At 28.0% G+C, this 20737-nt stretch overlaps 1 protein-coding gene across 2 annotated transcripts in view; it reads left to right on the forward strand.

The window, feature by feature from the left end:
* The first annotated feature begins 2852 nt into the window (after positions 1 to 2852).
* LOC112680480 (MAGUK p55 subfamily member 5) overlaps positions 2853 to 20737 on the forward strand; it is a 46549-nt gene continuing 28664 nt past the window's right edge. Inside the window, exons 1-4 of one of the 2 annotated variants that reach the window (XM_025550574.1) lie at positions 2853 to 3095; positions 4398 to 4507; positions 4577 to 4628; positions 19914 to 20068. In XM_025550574.1, the coding sequence (XP_025406359.1) occupies positions 3032 to 3095; positions 4398 to 4507; positions 4577 to 4628; positions 19914 to 20068 (381 nt within the window). In that variant the 5' untranslated portion in view covers positions 2853 to 3031. Of the gene's footprint in view, positions 3096 to 4397; positions 4508 to 4576; positions 4629 to 5525; positions 5701 to 19913; positions 20069 to 20737 lie in introns of those variants that run through there. The other variant, XM_025550575.1, reaches the window with a different exon arrangement.

The raw sequence follows: 20737 nt of genomic DNA on the forward strand, positions 1-20737 counted from the left end.
CACACACACACACACACACACACACACACACACACACACACACACACGCACGCACGCACGCACACACACATATATTGTTTACAAAAAAAGTATTAAAATTTGCTCGACCCAACCCAACTATATATACACTATGTAGTTAAAATATGCATACAAAATGTAAGCGATAATTTTCCATTAAAAGTGAATACATTTTCCTTGATTATGTGAATGAAAATCATTTTACTTGAATATGTGTGTGTGTGTGTGTGTGTGTGTGTGTGTGAAGTGTGTACATTTCAACTAGTAGTCTTGTGCAAATTTGTTTGCAGTGTTTGCACACGGAGTTATGTAGCTACACAAAGTAAAGCTTGGCTTAGGTATACTCAACCTCGTCATGTATAATCTCGTCATAGTCAACTATTTTTTTTTTTTTTGTGTCACTATTATTATTATGTGTATTAAATTAAAAACAATAATATAATTTATAAATTACGTGTAGGCTTTACAGAAAATTGTTTATCCTCATACCCTTATATGAATCTAAAATAAAAGACTTTATACACACCAATTTCTCAACAACACTGTCATGAAAATTGTCATGACATTTATAATAGGGTTGTGCTACGAGTAAATACTTCCCGAATGTCACCACGAAGCCCTTTTTTACTTTTTTTTGATAAATGGGAATCAAGGGTGCAGGGGGCACGTCCCCCGGGAAGAATTGTTTTCATTAGTATAGACTCATAATCATGTATTGGACCCGGGTCCATGAAGGTCATAATCCAGGCTTAGTGGGAAGGAGAATGTAACGATTATTTTTATACGCACCATATTTTTCACGCAGTTATTCTAAATACGTTCCCGTGTTTTGACAGCATACATATATTTATAAAATTTAATTTTTGACTGAAGACTGAAAACATATTTTGCAAATTATTCAGTTATAGCCAATATTCCATTGAGTTAGATAGTGTTTTTAAATATTCCGTATCAGAGACTGATTTATACGAATTTGTCTGTCAAGTTTTTGATACTGTGCTCTTTTTTTAAAAAACATTCGTATAATATTTTAAGATAATTATAGATCTTATCCAATATCTTTATGAAAAATTATTTTTAGTAATTAAAAAACCATCAAAACTAACACTTAAAAGGTCTAAACGAGATATAATGTATTTCATATTGTTTTAAGAGTCACTTATAAAATTTGAATAAACCGCAGAAAATATTGATGATTCAACAATTTTTAGTTATAAATATGATATTAAATTATACTGAATTTAGTTATATTAATACCATATACATTGAAATCTGCCAACTGATCATCAAATAAATGTTTTAAATATTAATTATTTTGGTACTATAGTATATAGGTTATTAAATCTACTACTTAAGTTATTATATATAATATAATCAATGGTGATATTTGAATACCTCTGCAGAAATAAAAAATAACTACAACGAATACATAACTGACATAAAAAATAAAAATAAATTGAACATAAAAATAATTTTGTGATCAATACTTTTAAAAATCAACAGAGTTATATAAAATATATGAATAATTTATTAAAAATTATTAAATTTTTCGAATAAAATAAATATAAATATTAAAAATTAAAATTAAATTTTTATTTACCTCGATATTATTAGAAATATCAAATGGTTTTTAATTTACTGAAATATTGAATAATATTTTGTTATAAATTTTACGTAGGTTATATACATCACATAAATTAACTTTTAATTTCTTATTAGTTAACAAGAAAGATTTATATTAATTAAATAGGTACTTGATAATTATAATTATATTTATACTATATATAAATTGTAATTTTAAATTATTTAAGGCAGCACTTTTCATTCGTTTTTATTCACTTATCACTCTCACCATTGCTTTACGTAGCCCCAACTGTCAATTTATCTATTTTCACATAGGAATGATAAAAAATTATAAAATTAGTTTTAATGGAAAATAAATAATTCTGAAGTAATTATTTATTTTAATTCGCCCGTGCCATACACTGTTTATAAAAAATACTATTAATTTTACAGTTTAAAATTAATGTTATTCTTGGGGTTGTTTGGTAAAACTTAATTTTTTAATCTGGGTCCACAGATTATAATTAAACTCATAAATCTGAACTTACAAAAAGTCTATCACGATACTTATTTTTAATGAACGAGTATAACGAAAAAGCTTTTCCCACAAACATTGTGCTCGTTATTAAATATATCATATATTATTTGTTAATTCAAATGCATACATTTTTTCCGCAATTAATTTTTTTTCTCGAGTAAAAAGGAGGTACTTTCATGTACCACCAGGGGTACGCGTACCCCCGATTCAGATACGCTGATCTATGATGTATAAAAAGATTCAACAGTTGTATTAAAATATTATACAATTGGTTTTGTATATGTATAAAAAACAGTGCATTATTAATTAGTATTCAATTTCAATATTAAGTAAAAATTGTACAGTCTGTAAATAGTATAATGTATTCTATACACGGAAATGCATAATGAATGAACTTACTAAGTGTAAGTATTTAATATAAGTAATATAAAAGTTGTGAAAAATAATTTAGCAATACCATGATATATATTCAGAGAGAGATATCCAAATTAGTTTAGTAGGCCAAGATATACGTTTAACATTTCAAGTCCAACGCTTAAAATTAAATGTTATATTTTTAGTTTATAAAAGGATCATAACGTAATATTACGAAAACAATTAACTGAAATAAAATAAAATACTTAAGTTTTTAAGTTTGACAGTATAAGTACGTCATTATAAACACAATTGTATGTAAATTAAAATGTATTAAATTAATAATAAACCTTTAACAGAGTTTATAATTTTTTTTAAGGAATAATTTGGTAGGCTATGCCCCAAATAGCTTTAAGCTACGACCAATATGGCTGAGAATTCTGATTCAGACTGCGAAAGCGATAACGAAGAGGACGAAGAACTCCAATTTATAAGAACCTATTTACTATCTAGGTTCTTTCCAACGCATCTTTATCTAATTCTACTATAATCCACACCATGGACCTCGGTGGATACGTGCTCATACTTAAAGAAACTGAAGATAATAAAGCCAAGCTTTTAGGTAAATATGTTACTCTAATTTACTTATTAATATTAATATTATATTATTAATATTAATAATATTTTAATTAATTAATATTATTAATATTTTATTATTAATTATTAATTTATTATTAATTAATAATATTTTTTATTACATTTCAATAAATAAATAAATACTCGTATGTACAAAATATTTATGAACGTTTTACGTTTTGAATTAAACACGAATTAAAGTTTTAAGATCCAATTTATTAATAATGTGTATTCAAAATAAAATAAATGTATTATTATCATTTAAAATTGGTCATATTATCATTATATATTACATCTTGTATTAAAATTTTTGAAAAAATTTTTTCATGAATGTTTTTTTCAAGATATTCTTTTGTTTTGTTTGTGTTGACGATTTCGACCAAAAGGATGCTCATCACTAATCATCTCTAAATAAAAAGTTAAAAATAGAAAATGTTTTCTAGTTAGTATTTTACAAATAGTAATTTTACAATAGTAATTTTCCAGCAATATTCTTAATAATTACGAAAAACTGACAAAAAGTTTTAACAAGTAGCATACCAGTTTTCAATAAAATCGAATTTTTGTTTTCATTGTAGCTCCAAAGATATATAATTATCGTAGAGACTTGACATTTTCAATGCATTTTTGAAAATTTAGATGAATATTTAAAATCTGAAAAATTTAGTACAAAGTTCCTCATACATATTTATTACTGATTAATAAAAATAATGTATGAGTGTTTGAATATCAAATTTTAATAAAACATTAAAAATCCTGAAATTTCACTATATTTTGGTTGTTAAAAATGTATAAAATATTCAGATTTTATACTTAAATATTGTCTATCAATTATTTTTGTAGTAATTTTTCATAAAATTTTCTTTGTATCAAAACAAATTTACTGTAAAGTCGCGAAACATTTTTATAAGCTTTACAAAATGTAATGTTGACGATAATTTTAACGAATATCCATTAAGTTATATAAAGTTATATTAAGTTATATAAATTTTTCAGTTGTTATCGTATAAATATTAATAGTAATATTTCGAAACATTTACCTAGTACTTATATTAGCATTATAAGATATTTCTTAGTTCCAAAATATTTTAATCAAATCTTTATTGGCACTCATAGTTTTCAATTTTTCATAATTTTAGACTTCTTTATTTTGCAAAAGTTATAACATTAAAAGTTCTCCTTACCTTATTTAGAAATTTGGTTTTACTATTGTTCCGACTATCCTTACAAGTATAAACTAATTCATTTTTCTTTTATAATTATTAATTGAAACTAATTGGTTGATAAGGTTCAAAAGTTGACCGCGCAGACTTTGAAACTGGTGATGAAATATTCGCAATTAATGGACAGCAAATCGCAGAAATGACCCGTGACGATTTATTATCTTATCTCTATCAGGTGAGTTCTTAAGAAAATATTAAATTTGAACTGTGTTTAAAACTTGATAATATCTAAATATTATTGCAGTGTATTGTTACGAGGACAATTTGTATGAATTTAAAACCTCGAGTTAAAAAAGGTAAGCACATTTTTAACATATACTGTAATTCACGTCATATATACATACTTTGAATCCATTACCCTTAAATATTTAGATATTTTTGAATTCATACTGAAATATTTAAATAGCTTAAATTTATTTAAGTAACTTATTGTAGTATACGTATTAGGCATTATATTTTATTTTATATGTGTCTATATTTTTCTTCATTATTTTTTTCGGGGTGATGTATTGTTCATTAAATGAAACACTGCTAAATGATTTAAATAAAAGGGCGATATGTGGTATGTTATTTATTTAGTTAGGTTAAGTTTTTCTGATTTAAATTAAGATTAGATTCTAATTAAATTAGAAATTTAATATTAGGTACCATAATAATTTGTACATAGAGCGGTGTTAGGCCTCCTATCGATTTACTAGTTTTTAAAACGAAATAATGGATAAACATTAGAACAACGGAATACAAAATAATTCTATCCTACTAATTTAGTTATTATAGAATTTTTAATAAAAACATATTTTAAAACGTTTTTCTTCCAGAAAAAAAAAACTTCTTTGTTATCAAATGTTTTACCATCAAACCTTTACCATAAAACGAATAGCGTCTACTGAAAATATTGACATTCTAATAGGGACAGTTTTTTATCAATAAAATAATAGGTAATAATATATTATACTTTCACTCTCATACTATGTATGTATATGTATTCTCTAATTTCCGTAAAAGTCTCGAGTAAGTGTAAAAAAAAAAAAATAATGCAATAACTCTCTCGTCTTACAACTCATCATCATCGTAGTGTTTTTATGAGAATTTCCACATCGTCTGTGGTCGACGATTGTCGTTTCTAGTCGGTTACCGACCTCGAGTGATCACAACAGGTACACCAGGTAACACCAATAACAGGTCTGTGTTTTTAGTCTACCTAGTTATACCCAGTGTTTTTTACTCGTGCCGCTAACGTTTCGGTGTGTGCTGTTTTTATCGGAGTTTCGTGCTATCCAGTGACTTGGTGAACAAAATTTTTTTTTTTTTTTTGGTTGTGTGGATATAGGATTTCGTTTTTTATCTTTTATAATATGAAAATATAAAGTAAGTTCTTAACGCATACTTAATATTTATTATTTTGTATGTAATATTAAATACATAAGGGTACTTAATTTGTATGACCCATGGTAATTAAAAATTCTTAAGTTTGGTTATATCATATTTTTGTATGAGTATTAATTAAAAATGTACAAATAAATAAAGAGACACTTGAGGAGTAATTTGGGTTGAGGACAACGTAAAAAAGGGTTTAACCTGCTTTAATAAAATACCACAAGATATTTTTAATGTAAAATCTAATAATGAAAACATTTTTTCTTATAACTTGTAGAACAATGTATGTGAATAAACGTACTTTAAGTTATTTGGAACACCAGAATAAAAATTACTAATGTAATAAGATATTGTAGCATTATGCGAATTTTATATTTTTAAAACAATGATGATCCGCTGAATTTATTTATTTTATTCTAAATAGGTATACAAATGAGAAAAATATTATAAAACGAACAAATAATTTTCTATGTAGAAAATAATTTACAAGATCTTTCAAAAGTATATAGCATTGTACAATTAATACGAAATGGATTTGATTACTCAAATTAAAGAGTTACTAAATTAAATTAAATAATAAACAATTTATGTTATAAAAATAATATTACACAGAGTATTAATATTTTGCATTTGAGCTAGTACAAAGTTAAATTTCTGTTTTATTACTTAAATATCATACATATTTTTTGTATGTGTACTTCAATATCTTATACATACATAGATACTCGCATGTGCGTTTCTTCGGTTTTTACGAATTAAATACTGTTCTATACTCAAGTGTAAGATTTAGTTGTTATAAATTAATATATGTATATAATATATTTAAAAATCATTCGTGTTTTCAAAGAAATCAGCCGTGTATAAAATTATTTTGTAGATATTTTCAGTGAAAAATATATTTAAGATAGATTATCCATTGTAGTAATATTAAATTTTTTTTTAAGTTAATGAAGTGTAACCTTTTAACTTAATAATATGTATAACATTTATTATTATCAAATATTAAAAATTACGTTAAATTTATTGAAATAGTATTCTTCAGTTACTCGTATATTAGATTCAAAGTGTACAATAAGAACATGGTGGTACCAAACTTATACAATTCCAATGATATATTGATAGAGTAAAAACCTTGAGTTACATTTAACTATTATTGAATTTTATAACTATTTTAAGTTTAATTGTTAAAAATATATTGTTACACTTTGCGATAATTTATTTAAATTTAGTTTGGTGAGATAAAATAAAGTTGCCTTGACCTCGATGACGTCAATACTTTGAAAGGATTCGTATGATATATGTCCTGAAACAAGGTTTTAAGCTTTTAAATGAATTAAAAGTCGTATTTTTGACCAAAAGCAATAAAACAATACAAAAAATTATGTAATGTAAAAAATGTACCATGATTTTATAATTAATAAATCTAGTTTATTTAAAAAATTATAATATTTAACTGGTTATTGTAGTATTAAGAATAAAGGATTTTGTTATGATTGGTAAGAATTTAGAGTGAACTTGGAAATAGTTTTCATAATGTACTTTTATAAGAAATTTATTAGTTATTTTCTAAGGTACAGAGTGTTTACAAAGAAACAATTTTATTTCTAAACATTATTGACGATTATCAAAACAGTTTGTTTCTTGAAGTTCAAGAATCTTCGACGTATACATGATATATTATTGATCACTAAACCACTGACCGCAATAATAACATGTACAACTCAGCGACACATGACTGAGAATCTTATGTATTTGGACGTTGTATTTACTTCGTGTACGTCCAGTTTTTAATAATGTTATTTAGTGGGAGTGAATTTCGGATGTTTTGATTGTACCTGGTTGCCAAGGAAATTCCATCGATTCTCCCCACACTTGTGAACGTGTGCATACGGATATCCGGCTTCCGGCCATAATCTATTATGGAGTAGATAGTAGCTATAAATATATTTACAAAAAAAATATATGTATATGTATACATGATATTTTAATAATATCGTCAGAGAAGTAATCCTCAAAATTGCAAAATTGCGACGTATAAAATACACGTTCTCTATAGATTTCTTAATTTATTTGTAGATATAATATTAATTATTTTTAATTTTATAATAGAAAATTATATTATTTTAAAATTCTTTTATAAATCCATTTTATTTCTTACTAGGTAAAAATAAATATTATATTTAAAATACAGTTTATTTTTATTAATTAGTGTATAGCGAATACTTTTCATTTTAATGATTATTCATGTTTAGTTAAATAAGTTGACTAAATGGGGAAAAACCTAAAATAATAAATGAATTGTATTGTCCAGCAGTAAACCATTGCAATAAAAAAAAACATTGTAATAATACATTTAATAACATTTTATAAAATAAAAATTTGTACCTAACTATTGATTATTATAATAAATATAATGGATATTTTTGGTTAAATATAAATAAAATGATGCATGCATTATTTTATTTCAAACTCATTTACATATATTTATATTTCATCTCTTCATAAAATAGAGTTTTTGTACATTTCTATCTCTGGATTTAAAAACAATGAACATAATGTTATCCGTTGCTGTAATGTGCGAACAAAGGCAAATTAAAAAAAAAAAAAATGTTATCCTTTTATTTTTTAAATCATTGCATATAAATTATACTGTTAAAATACAATAATGTTTAGGTATAAACAATGAATTCCATTTTAAATAAGCCACAACCGCTTTGCATACTGGAGTGGTTATTATGATATAATAAACACATATATTATAATTATAGAAATACAATATTGAATGATGAAATCGTTTAAAATGTTCCGGTTCCGGAATAATTGATCCTAGAGCGTTATATTGTAGTTTAGTAGTACATTTTTCATATTTTTAAATAGTACGTATGTATAAATAAATATCACTCGCAGATAAATGTACAAAATGAGACAGAGAGAGAGAAATAGAATGTGAAGAACCGGTCAATCGAGTTTTCCTTTGGTGCTGTTGTTAACCTCGAATCTTGAGCGGACAGTGGTGAATAAAACAAGTTTGCATCGTGAAAAATACTGGATGATATCGGCACATATGAATATTTTTATGTGTACTGTTGCATTTGCTACTTAGCAGATTTGGAAGTCCTGATATTAGAGAAAACGATTAATCGTGTGTGTGAGAAAAAAGGAAATGCAAAACATATTAGCGGATAAAGTTACCAGATCCTAAATAGTTTCAACTAGTATACGGAATTCTTATTGTTTAGAAGAAATTCTACGCAATATCAAACCCAAAAACGTATGTTTATTTAAATCCAATTGAAAAATTATGTTTATTATTTCATAATGTGTATTATAGTTGTCAAAACAAATATTAATATTTTAAACACCTTAATTAATTCAATAAAAATAATTGTTTTACTTACTAGTTTTAATAAACTTTTTCTAGTTGTAAAATAATATTTTAATTAAATTCAAATCTTATTATTATGATCACTTTTTCAAAGTTCTTATATGTATTTTACAGTACTTAACTTGGAGGGGGGAAATAAAGGTACTCTGATGATACACACACATTTTGCATCCTTATTTCCTTATTAAAAACTGTACATAACTGTATTATCACTCCCTTATGATACTCTCAAACATGTTACGGCAGGTTAACGAATATTTCATAACTTAATATACTTACTTTCAAAGTTTGAACCATGACCTAATTATATAAATATAGTACCTATACATGTTATTTCTCTAAAGAAGCTAAAATGAGTCCAAAATTGTAATTATAAACTGTAAAAACATTAAAAAAAAATTACAGGCTATCTATGTAATGGTAATTAGATACGCGATAGAGTATGCCAACAAAAATGATCGATGTTAATGTTTGATTATTATCAATTATCATGTACCACTGGATCAAATACTAATAATTAGTTAGTTGTTCACATTTTGTAAATTGTATATTATGTACAAAAATATTAACTTTTTGTAATTTTGTAAAAACTAAACTTAAATAAAGTACCATCACATGTGTCTTATTTTAGAAAAATAGTAGGTGTACGCTAGAATATATGATTATTTAATTGGAGTATTCAATCTCCTCCCTCGTCTCTCTTCGTCAAGTCAAGCACAGCTATTAAATATCTTTAATTATTCTTCTAAATATATTTTATTTAGAGTAAATACTATTTTGAAGTAAGATTAATAGGCATGTCCCTTTGTTATATTGAGATATAACTATTAAATAAATTTACGAAATTCAATTATTTCAAACCCAAAGAAATGTTATGTTTCTCCTTTAGGTTTATTATTTTTTAATCAGCAGATGATCAGATAGAGAAATATTAGTTTTCAAAATAATAATCTGCTACCTTATTTTATTTCAATAACAGTAAAATATTATATTATTACCTATAATCCAATTACAACTATAAAGTTATAATTACAATTTGATTTAGAGTTAATGAAATAATGATTCAACCATAGTTTGTTTCAGTGACTAATTAATTTTATGTTTGTAAAAATTAATAATAATTTTTATAAATTCATACTATGAATTTTCTATAGTTATATTTAATTAATTTTCACTGTAAAAAATTAAAGCCAAAGTTTATCTTAGAAATAAAATTACTTAAATTATATTTAAGGATTAGTGCTTGTATAGCTTATATATATATATTGCATTGAATTTGTAAATATATTTATTTTGTAACTAAGAACTCTCTTTAATAAAAAAATACGTGATTTATATTACTATAATTAAAATAATCATTTACAAATTATCCAATTTTATATGAATATTGTGAACGTTAATTTACTATGACACTATAAATATGGTCTATGGGTACTGTAAATTCTGAATATTTTGGTGACGTACTAAAACGTACGTATGTTTATTTCAACGGAACGCTTGAGCGTGCTATCAATTTATAATATTAATTAATTTATATTTGTTTAAAACGTCTTTTAATAATAATTATAAAAAATGTGTAGTAAAATTTTCTTGCACACATTTTTTGTATATACACGTGCACACACTATGTTTTTTCTTAGGAAAATATCACTATCATCAGTATTTGTAATCGATTAATATGCATACAAATACAATACAAGTACTTAAGAAGTTATAAACTTCCTGAACTTTGCGTGTTTAAAAATATTTTTGAAATGTGGAAAGAAAGGTATATTGTACCCATATTCCATGTTACATTGCATGCACATGAAAAACATATTTTTATTTTTAAAAAATGTAAAAACTACTTTCCATTCTTAAATTATTTGTCCGTGTTATCAGGTTTTAGGAAAACAATTTTAAAACTATACACATATATTCTTATGCATACTGCACTCTTAGGAATGTGATTTTTAAGCTTAAATTAATGTTTTCAAATTGTTTGAATATGCCACACTCAGTCATATTACTGTAAAACTACCCGTGATTATTCAAGACTAGCAATATTTATATCAAAAGTGTATAAAGACATTTTCTCGAATAAAAAAAATCGAAAACATTCATTGACAAAAAAATAGATGTTTACTCGGTCGTTATTACAGTTAACCGTTTGAATTAAAAAAATGAAAGTTTCGTAAAATAGTAATTTATATAAGTAATACAAAATTTAACAACAAAAATTTGTTCGCAAATTTAAATTGAAATTACATTTTTTAAGAATTAAAAAAGTTTTGCTCAAAAATTTGATTGTTGAGAAGTTGAAAAGTATTGTTGAATTATTCAAGAATTGATAATGTTGAAAAAAATTTAGCACATACCGAGTGGCAATCTGATACTAAAAATGTAATGTAGTTTTACCACCTACTGATTGAATGTTAGACTAACCTATTTCGCGTTTTGTCAACCAATCTTCTGTTCATCATCAACTAATTGTAAACCGTCCACATTAACTACATGCAATATAAAATTCGATGCCCTCGACCGAAACAAATCGCCTGGCTCAATTATCCGTTACTGTAATTGTTTTCGTCTATTTCATTCTTCGTGGAATGAATTCGAATATTGTTATCACAGATATTTAATTAAGATTTTTGGCCTACAAAGAAAATAAGTTGCATTTATGTATTTTTTTGGTAATACAGTATTCATATAAGTACCAATTAACATATATTATAATTTTTCATATACTTAAATTAAAGTTTTTAAATGTATCCAAGTACCTTTTGATCCTAAAATTGAGGCATGCTCGATTAATAAGTTTATTTTGATAAATTTTTATATAATAGTTTTTTAAACGAAATTATTTATTTAATTTACTTATTTAATTATTATAATTCAAAGATGATTTTTGCTTTAAATATAACAAATTGTTATTAATTCAAACAAAGAATTATCTTCATTGGATGTAATTTTATACTTCATATTTAGCTATAGCTAGTCATTATTAGTAATTATATATTATAATTGGGGGGGCCATGCCTGGCGTAAGCAAGGATCTTTAGTTAGACAAGTAATAGAGGAAGAACCAATAGGTAAAAGATCTTTAGGAAGACCCAGATTGAGGTGGGAACATTGTGTAAAAAAGGACTTAAAAACGTTAGAACCAGGAATCAGATGGAGAGAAGCTGCAGAAGACAGGGACAGATGGCAAGATTTGTATTTAGCGACATGGTCTTAAAGGCCGAAACCAAATAGAAGAAGAAGATATTATAATTAGGAATATTAATAGCTGTGGGATAATTTTTAAATGAACTTTTAATCTGGGTTTCGAGGAAATCATAGTTTTCATAACTATACTGCCGTTTTTGGTTCATACAATTGTGTATGTTTTCTTTTTTAGAACACGATAGGTATGTAAATGTATTAACCAATCTGAATTATTTCGCAAGTATTACAATATTAATCATGTTAAAATAATTTATATTATAGAAATTTAATACTCTTGAAAATGGCGGTTTTTTTTATGAAATATAAACTGCAGTATCATATTGCAACAATAATTGTTATGGTTAATAACGTTATGCCAAATGCAATATCTATTATAATTATCCAGTACATTTATACAATTGTATATTTATACGCTGCCAGTGGTAGTGACACATTATCTCCCGCGTTCCTAAATATTTACTTACTAGGTCATTTTTTATATTTTATCGACACCGTGAACGTATTGAACATAATAATAACATATGGTAACGAAAAATAGACAATTATGAAATTCTTTGAGCAAATTTCGATCAGGTCTTTGTAGAAAAAAAAGTACGAATGAGAGTGACGAAATATACTTTCCGGAATAGTTTTAAGTTTAGGTGGGAGATATTTCAGTTATACACCAAACGTTACGAATTCCAAAAAAAAAGTAAAACAACAGCTCCTATAACCTAGTATAGTAATTATCCAATTAAGTTGTGTTCATAGTTTAACTATATTTATTTCTGATATAATCTGATACCATGATAATGCAGAAATAAGCAACGTATATGGTAGTACTGGTATACAAAAGAGCTACAACGTGATTTGATCCCTTTACGAACTACGGATTACGATTGCCGGACGGAAGCCATTGGTCGGGTGTTAGGAATTGGATACCTACAGTTAATAAAATACGCATATAAGAACGCATTGTTGTCGACGAACATCCGCAGTTCATCTCAATCGACGTGGAAACCACGGAAAATGCACCCTTCGAGGGTCATTAAATTTCGGACATCAATTAGCAAAGATCCTCATACCTCTTTGCCTGCACCGACCGTCGGTTATACTTCCCGTTCGGGACCTTGAGAATACACGTACGCGAATTATCCTGCAGATGCTGCGTGCGACGTAAATTAAAACCATGAAAGAAACAATGCGCTTATGCGTACCTACGCGCGCGCGGGTTCGTATTATGAGTCGAGGAACAATATATATTATTGTCAGGAGCCTGTGCAGTGGCCGAGGCTCACGTAATGCGCTGTTGCCATATACTGTATTATGTATGCGCGCGACCGGTTGCCCTTGACATCGAGCAAAGCGCGTTTTTTCGGTCCATCACTCGTCTTCCTCCTGCTGCGCGCGTCAAGGAGCGGAGGATCACGCGCAACTCGCCGTAACTAACACACACACGTTCCGCGGCGATACTTGTACGTTAATACTTATACGCGCGCGCGCGTGTGTGTGTGGTTTGTACGTACGTGTTCACGTACGTACGAGTGTATGTGTACAATTATACCGTGTACGCCGCGGTACTTTCCGTGTTCTTCCCCGTCGTAGGTCGCATCGCGAGAAGAGAGAGGGAGAGAAAAAGATTTTCCGCTTTCGTAATGGTCTATTATTACTATTATTATCATTACTTCGTCTACGCAAATAGTGCGGCGCGAGATCGGACCTGGTGCACGGACAGACATGCACCGCCACGGCACACCGCGTATAGGCGTAGGTTAACATCCATGGACGTGGGTGTAATGAACTCGGACCGTTCGAATCGAGGTGTGGATTTTGTTACGTATATACAGTGAACCCTGAACGAACCGTAAACATTTCTATGATGGAAATACTGTCCAGTCCCGTCACAAATAATGTCGTGGATACCGGTATTGGATAGGCATCGGCTAGCCGTGTAAAACGGAATGTTTACCAATCCCGACGATACGGTTCCGTCGTAGACTGTTCTTAACGCGCCCCCGCGGTTTTCACGAAAAACTTGGCTTCGACCGAAGTTCGCGATACGTTAAAAAACCGGTATTAGAAGTACAGTACTCCTAATGGAATATTGTAACGTTGTTCTGTTTCTGAACGTGCATGGTTCTATGAAAACGGATCGCATTGCGATTTTCAATCGAAACTATAGCGACGGTATTTTTGCATTTTTACTTTCACACAGACATATTATCATACTTCTTGTACTAGCTGAAAAAATGGAAAAAGTGTGTGTGTGTGTGTGAAAGAGAGAGAGAGAGAGAGAGATAGTGAGAGAGAATGAGAGAGAGAAAAAGAAATATACCCGACTCAGGTCGAAATAAATGTAGAAAGACCTTCGCCGTTTCAAATTAAATGTCTTCTAAGGTTATCATGAGCGTGTGCGAAGTGCGCGCGCAATGCGTACGGGTGAACGTAATGTTAAGCACAATATACGTATTGTGTAGCGCCTCGACGATAGAGCATCGATACTTGGACGCAAACAAGTATAACATAATACGTGTATGTATTACACATTGTGTACGATTCGAGACGCACCGAGAAACTTTAACGATTATACGTAGCCACACTTATATTATGTATGCGCGTGAATAAAATCGACTACAGAATACCTTTACGCCACTAATGTATTCCGATAGTCTAGTTGTAAATTTTTTTTTTTTATTGTTCATGTTTTCAATGAATTTTATAGCTCTGCTATTCAGATATACGTTCACGTGTATATTTTATTACCATACAAAACCTATCTCATCTATATATTTATATTATTTGTATAATCAATGGTTGTGTAAATGCACTATAGAAACTAAATCAAATTTTTTTTATAAGATATTATAATTTATTAATATTTTGTTTTTTAATGTGCATTGCTATGAGACATTATTATTATTATTATTTTTTTTCCAACTGAAATTAAATAATTTTCATAAAAATAATTCGATACTTATGGTATTTACAAAAAAGGAACAATATTATGAGTTTTAATTTTCTGAAGTTTATAACTCGTGTATCATTTTTACTGTTGTAAATTTAATTTTTAAATGAATACATAATTTTGTGTAAATAATTCTCGGACTGGATCAACTTAGCATATTATGTTAATATACCAGCGTACTGCGCAAATGTCCATTGATACATCATTAGTTTCAAGAATTATAACTACACGGTTTTTATTAGATTTCTATTTCAAGGCCATTTCAGTGACTAATTCAGCTATAAACAAGCGATAATATTGAAAATTATTGCAAACATTGAAATTTATCAAAGTAATTACGCTTGAACGTGTTTACTTCATAATTATCTACAATTCTGCCTGATGAATTATTTATATTTTTACAAACTCACATTTATTGATAACGCGTGTGTTTAGAATCGGCGCACTACTATTCTTATTACATATAGCAAGCCGTAAAACTTAAAATAAAATATTACAATTCTAATAATTTTTTCTATTTTTTAAAATAAAATGGCAAAGGTCCTGAAATTTATTCACACATTTTAATTTACATGAGATAAATTGATAAATGTTACAAGAATCTAAAGATAAAAATAATAGGTTTTTAAAATTGTGATTATGGATCGAAAATCCAGAGTAAAAGAAATCGATTTACTTTGTGCTGGAAATTATTTTTTATGAAAATCTTAATTACTTCAAAAAATACTATTGCTCGTTTTTTGTTTTCAAAATAATATATTTTATACTCAAGTATTCGGGTATAATAGTACATAACAAGTACTGTTATATTTCTTATTAGATAACTATACCTTAGAAACTAATGATTTTATATTGTTAGTTAAATTATTGAATTGAATTCCGTCGCACATTTATTCATTTAATTAACATTTTAATGCTCATATATTTCTATATATTTTATTAACAACTATTGTAGTATTATTATAATATTTTTACATACTTACCAGCTAGTTTTGTAATATCAAAATGTTTTTAAATATATGTTTAGGTAAGTACAATAAGAAACCGGTTAAAATAGCACTTATAATAAAACGTGTATTATGTGCTATCTATACCTATTGTAGAATAAAAACTGCTAAACTTTTTACCTTAATATTTACTTCATTAAGACAATTTAATTGGAAAGTGAACGAAATGGAATAGTTTTCATGACTTGGCATTAGTATACACGTTATAATGTATAACTTCTATACGTGTCGCAGATAATATCATTTTAAATATTTAACATATTATTTTGTTATGTTTGATAAATACAATGCTTCACAGTTAGAATCTTTTTACTATTGTTCATTAAGATAATATAATTTTAAGTTGTAAATCATAGTTAATAATGAGTTTAAGAAAAGAAAAAAAACGAAATTACTTCTATCTATTAATCGTTTTGTAGTTGGAAACTCTAAAGACATAATTTGTATCTGTTTTAATTTTGACTTGAACACATACTTGGTACAACCAGATAATACGCAATTCGATGTTGCGCTTCATTACAATTTAATGGGTCTCTAGAAGAAGGGCATATGTTACAAATTTAAAATTTTACAGGAGGAATGAAAAAAAGAAAGCGCGCAGCTGAAGAATTTAATAAACATCAGGTGTAACATATGACCTTCTTCACAATCGTTTTGGATAATAACATTAATACTATAAGTTTCATTTTTGATTTTTTGAATAATTTATTAACACCATGAAACTTTCAAATACATATTCAAATAATTTATAAACTTAAACAATTTGTAGTAAAACATGTTAAACAAGACTGTGAGGAGAACTAAATCCTTACCTACTTGTTTACCATGCTACATTTGTCCTTCTTCCAAGAAAAAACCAATAACGACAAATTTATAACATATGCCTTTCTTCTAGAGACGCATCTAATTGCAATAGAATACAAATATTTCGAATATATGATCAATGGTCAGCTTATGTAGTATCAACACAGTGTTTACATTATACTATTCATATTTTAATAGATTTGTTTGAAAATATAATCACTTTAAATGTCAGAATTTTGAACAAAATATAGAAAATATATTGTTATATTTTTCTATATTTACTTCCCGATGGCTCTTATGTCTAATAACTTGTACGAACAAGCCCACTATTGGTATTTATTATGTGTGCTGATAACGTATGTGTCGTGACTATTACTTAACAATATAAATTCTTCAGTTTATGTTATCAAGTTAAGTATTCCAGCATCAAATTGGAATAACGTAAGACACGTAGTAAAAATCCCACATTATTGTTCGTATACTCGGGTAGAAATAGGTATTCTGGAAAATACATCGATTTTTTTAAGTAGAAATGTTTAAAACCAACCATACTATGGTTTTACTTATTTAATTAAAATCAACTATATTAATTTGATTTTTGTCTCTCCGAGTTGTTTTTATTTTTTTGTTCGATATTTTAGAATGCTCACCATAACATTATAATATTGCTACCTAATTTAAATTTGGTATGTCAATTATTCTGTTGTGAAATACAGACACACCTGAGTATTGTGCAGCAGAATAATTAGCATTAAAAATTAAACGCCGGAAGTTTTCCTACATACACTTTTAATTTGTTTATGTACCGATTGTTAGTAGTCACATTATTTACTATTAAATTGCCAACGGCTATTACAATAATATATAGGTATATTTTTTAAATGCGATTAAAAATTACTCGATTAATGAATAACATAACAAAAAAACGTTGTTATTAAAATCTTAAAAACTAGTTTGAAGTCGATTATTTTTGTTTTTCCTCGCGGTTTGACTTCGTAACGAGTCGAGATAGTTGTTAACCAATATACGTTCACATTATACGAACATTAGACACAGCTGTGATTTTAGAATAGATTACAGTTTTAGACGTGTGCACGTTTTCGCGGAGGCTCTCTCGCTCTCGAATTGAGAAGTAATGCATTTTCGCTGTGGAAATTTCGTCATGAATGATGGTGCCTTGACAGGTTTTGTTTTATTACACCGAAAACGCAAAGTTTACGTACTTCAATTGTATCAATTTCTAATTAATTTTGATTCTTATTCTTATTGAAACATTTAGTAGCTTTTAGCAAAAACCGTTTAGTTAGTTTGATCATAAGATAATTAAAATTAAATAATTCAAATATATTATTTTATAATTAAATCAAAGTAATCGTAATAATAAAATAAATAATAATATTAATGATAATAATCATCAGTTAACATTGTATAAGACTATAATACAGTCTAACACACAAGAAATAAATAAATATATGAATGTACTCGTAGGTTCAATAAATGTGTTGACGTTGTATAAACAGTTTGAATGTCCTTGAAGAAAAGCTTCAAATTGATTTTTGGTACTCAGTAGAAAGCTTCTTTTCCAAAAGTGCATCCGCGTGAATTTTGAGGTTTCATTTGTTTTCGTTTAAAGAAATAATTACACAATTGAAGCAATTACACAAATTTAATGAGAACTGGGGGGTTGAAAGCCATAAAATATACGAAACCAATACAATTGTGTTTCGATGTACATTGCACGTGCCACGTAATAGAATCAGTGTCAAAATGATTAATTTCCTAACTGTGGAACAAACGGAGAAAATTACAAATATGAAGTAAATTTATTATTGTTCTTAGAAATCGGTATTTTTGGATGGTAAAAGTGCGTTTAACAGTTCAGATACATCTAGAATGGAAAGTCGATTTTGTAAACGACGTCGCATACATAATTTATTACAATTGTACATTATACGTTCCACAGTACAAAATACGTTTGTTCGATTAATTAACTCATCACGTATCCGCTCGGTATAGCAACAGTGTGCAATGAGTTCGCGTGAAATGAGATTTCCGTAAATCCGACGTAAAATCAAAAAGAAAAGAAAACAACGAGCGGTGTTCGGCGAATACGATAATGCGCCACGCCATTACAGCATTGCAAATCGGTGCAATGCACACGCGTAGTGTTATTTATTAATAACAATAATTTAGAAAGAAATCGGATGTGTCGTGGTCGGGCGGAGAGTAGGTCACTTGGAAAACCTCAAGTTTCTCCGGGGAACGATGACCGGTATCAATTTCTTCGCTGATAACACACCGATATCGCAGTAACCGGTTTACTTGTCGTCAACGACGAATCGTAAACACATCATATTTCAATATTATCGTCTACAACAGCGGTTTTCAAACTGCGCTCCGAGTCTTTGGTCACCGCCGGAAGCTCCGCGAGGACATCTGCATTATATCAATATCCGACTTTGTCATCAATCAAATAGTTACATTTTTATAGATTATTACATCATTTGGACCGTAACGTCTGAAAATTACTTGGACCGTATAGTGCCGACGATGTGTATTGTAAAGAAACGGATTTGGTAAAACGCAGATCACCTGTACATAATATTATTTTTCATTTTAAAATTGGCATTCACTGTTTTTTGGGCTCCGCGGATTTTTCATAGTACCTCGAGGGCTCGACGAATAAAAAAGTTTGAGAACCAATAAGGTTCGGCTCGAGATAGCGAATGGTGGTTTTGGCGCGAAGAATCCGTAATAGTATTATCGTACGTGCGCGCGATACACATCATATATATGCATGATGCGTATACGTTTTTAATAATTGTTTCCGTATTTGTGTTTATTTGTTGTCGTTTAGTCGTCACGACCAGCATCGACTCGGCGGGTTCCGATCTGGGTCAAGTTCACGATGCCTTTTTCATCGGGATCGAAGACGAAGCCAAAGAACGTTTGGAACGGCTGGCCGCTAGCAAACGTATCACACCAGTCGACATTACTAAATTGGCTCATCAGGTACGTTTTGAACGCGAGACCTATATTGTATTCTAAAGGATCAGTAAGATAGTAACAGATAGGTAGTAACAATAATCGTGTAATAAATGGTCTTACTTTAACATATGAATTTTAAAATGTCAAACTGACTCGACACAAAAATTAAAAAACCAATTTTTTTTTTTTTCTATTGACACTGCGTTCGATCAAGACGACTTGTTGCTGTGCTTTATTTGTTTTTACTACGTAAATGTTTAAGCAACCCTTAAGTGCGATACGAGTCAGGTATTACAATATACAGTTGTGTATTCCAATGTAATCAACTGTATACAATTTAAACATAATTAATGTAGATACTCATTGAATTTAAATTTATCCATCCGTTATTTCTATATAAAAACATGATTTTTATTCCAAACAATATAACACTACAACTTTATTTCGAAATCAGTATTTTGTATTCATGTGTACGCACATCCTAATTCACGCTGTACGAGTTATAATTTAAACTGCACCGCGTTATATTTAATTAATTCGACAAATATTGTAAAATAAATGTATTTTACTAAATTATTGTATTAAACACGAATGTCTCAGTCAGTTTCAATTTTTCGCTCAGATTGTTGACTACACATGAAATTTTATGAATTAAAGTGTACACTCATTTTTTGTATTTTTTATTTTTTATTC

This window comes from Sipha flava, unplaced genomic scaffold, assembly GCF_003268045.1.
Source record: "Sipha flava isolate LNK unplaced genomic scaffold, YSA_version1 177_pilon_pilon, whole genome shotgun sequence".
NCBI lineage: Eukaryota > Metazoa > Arthropoda > Insecta > Hemiptera > Aphididae > Sipha > Sipha flava.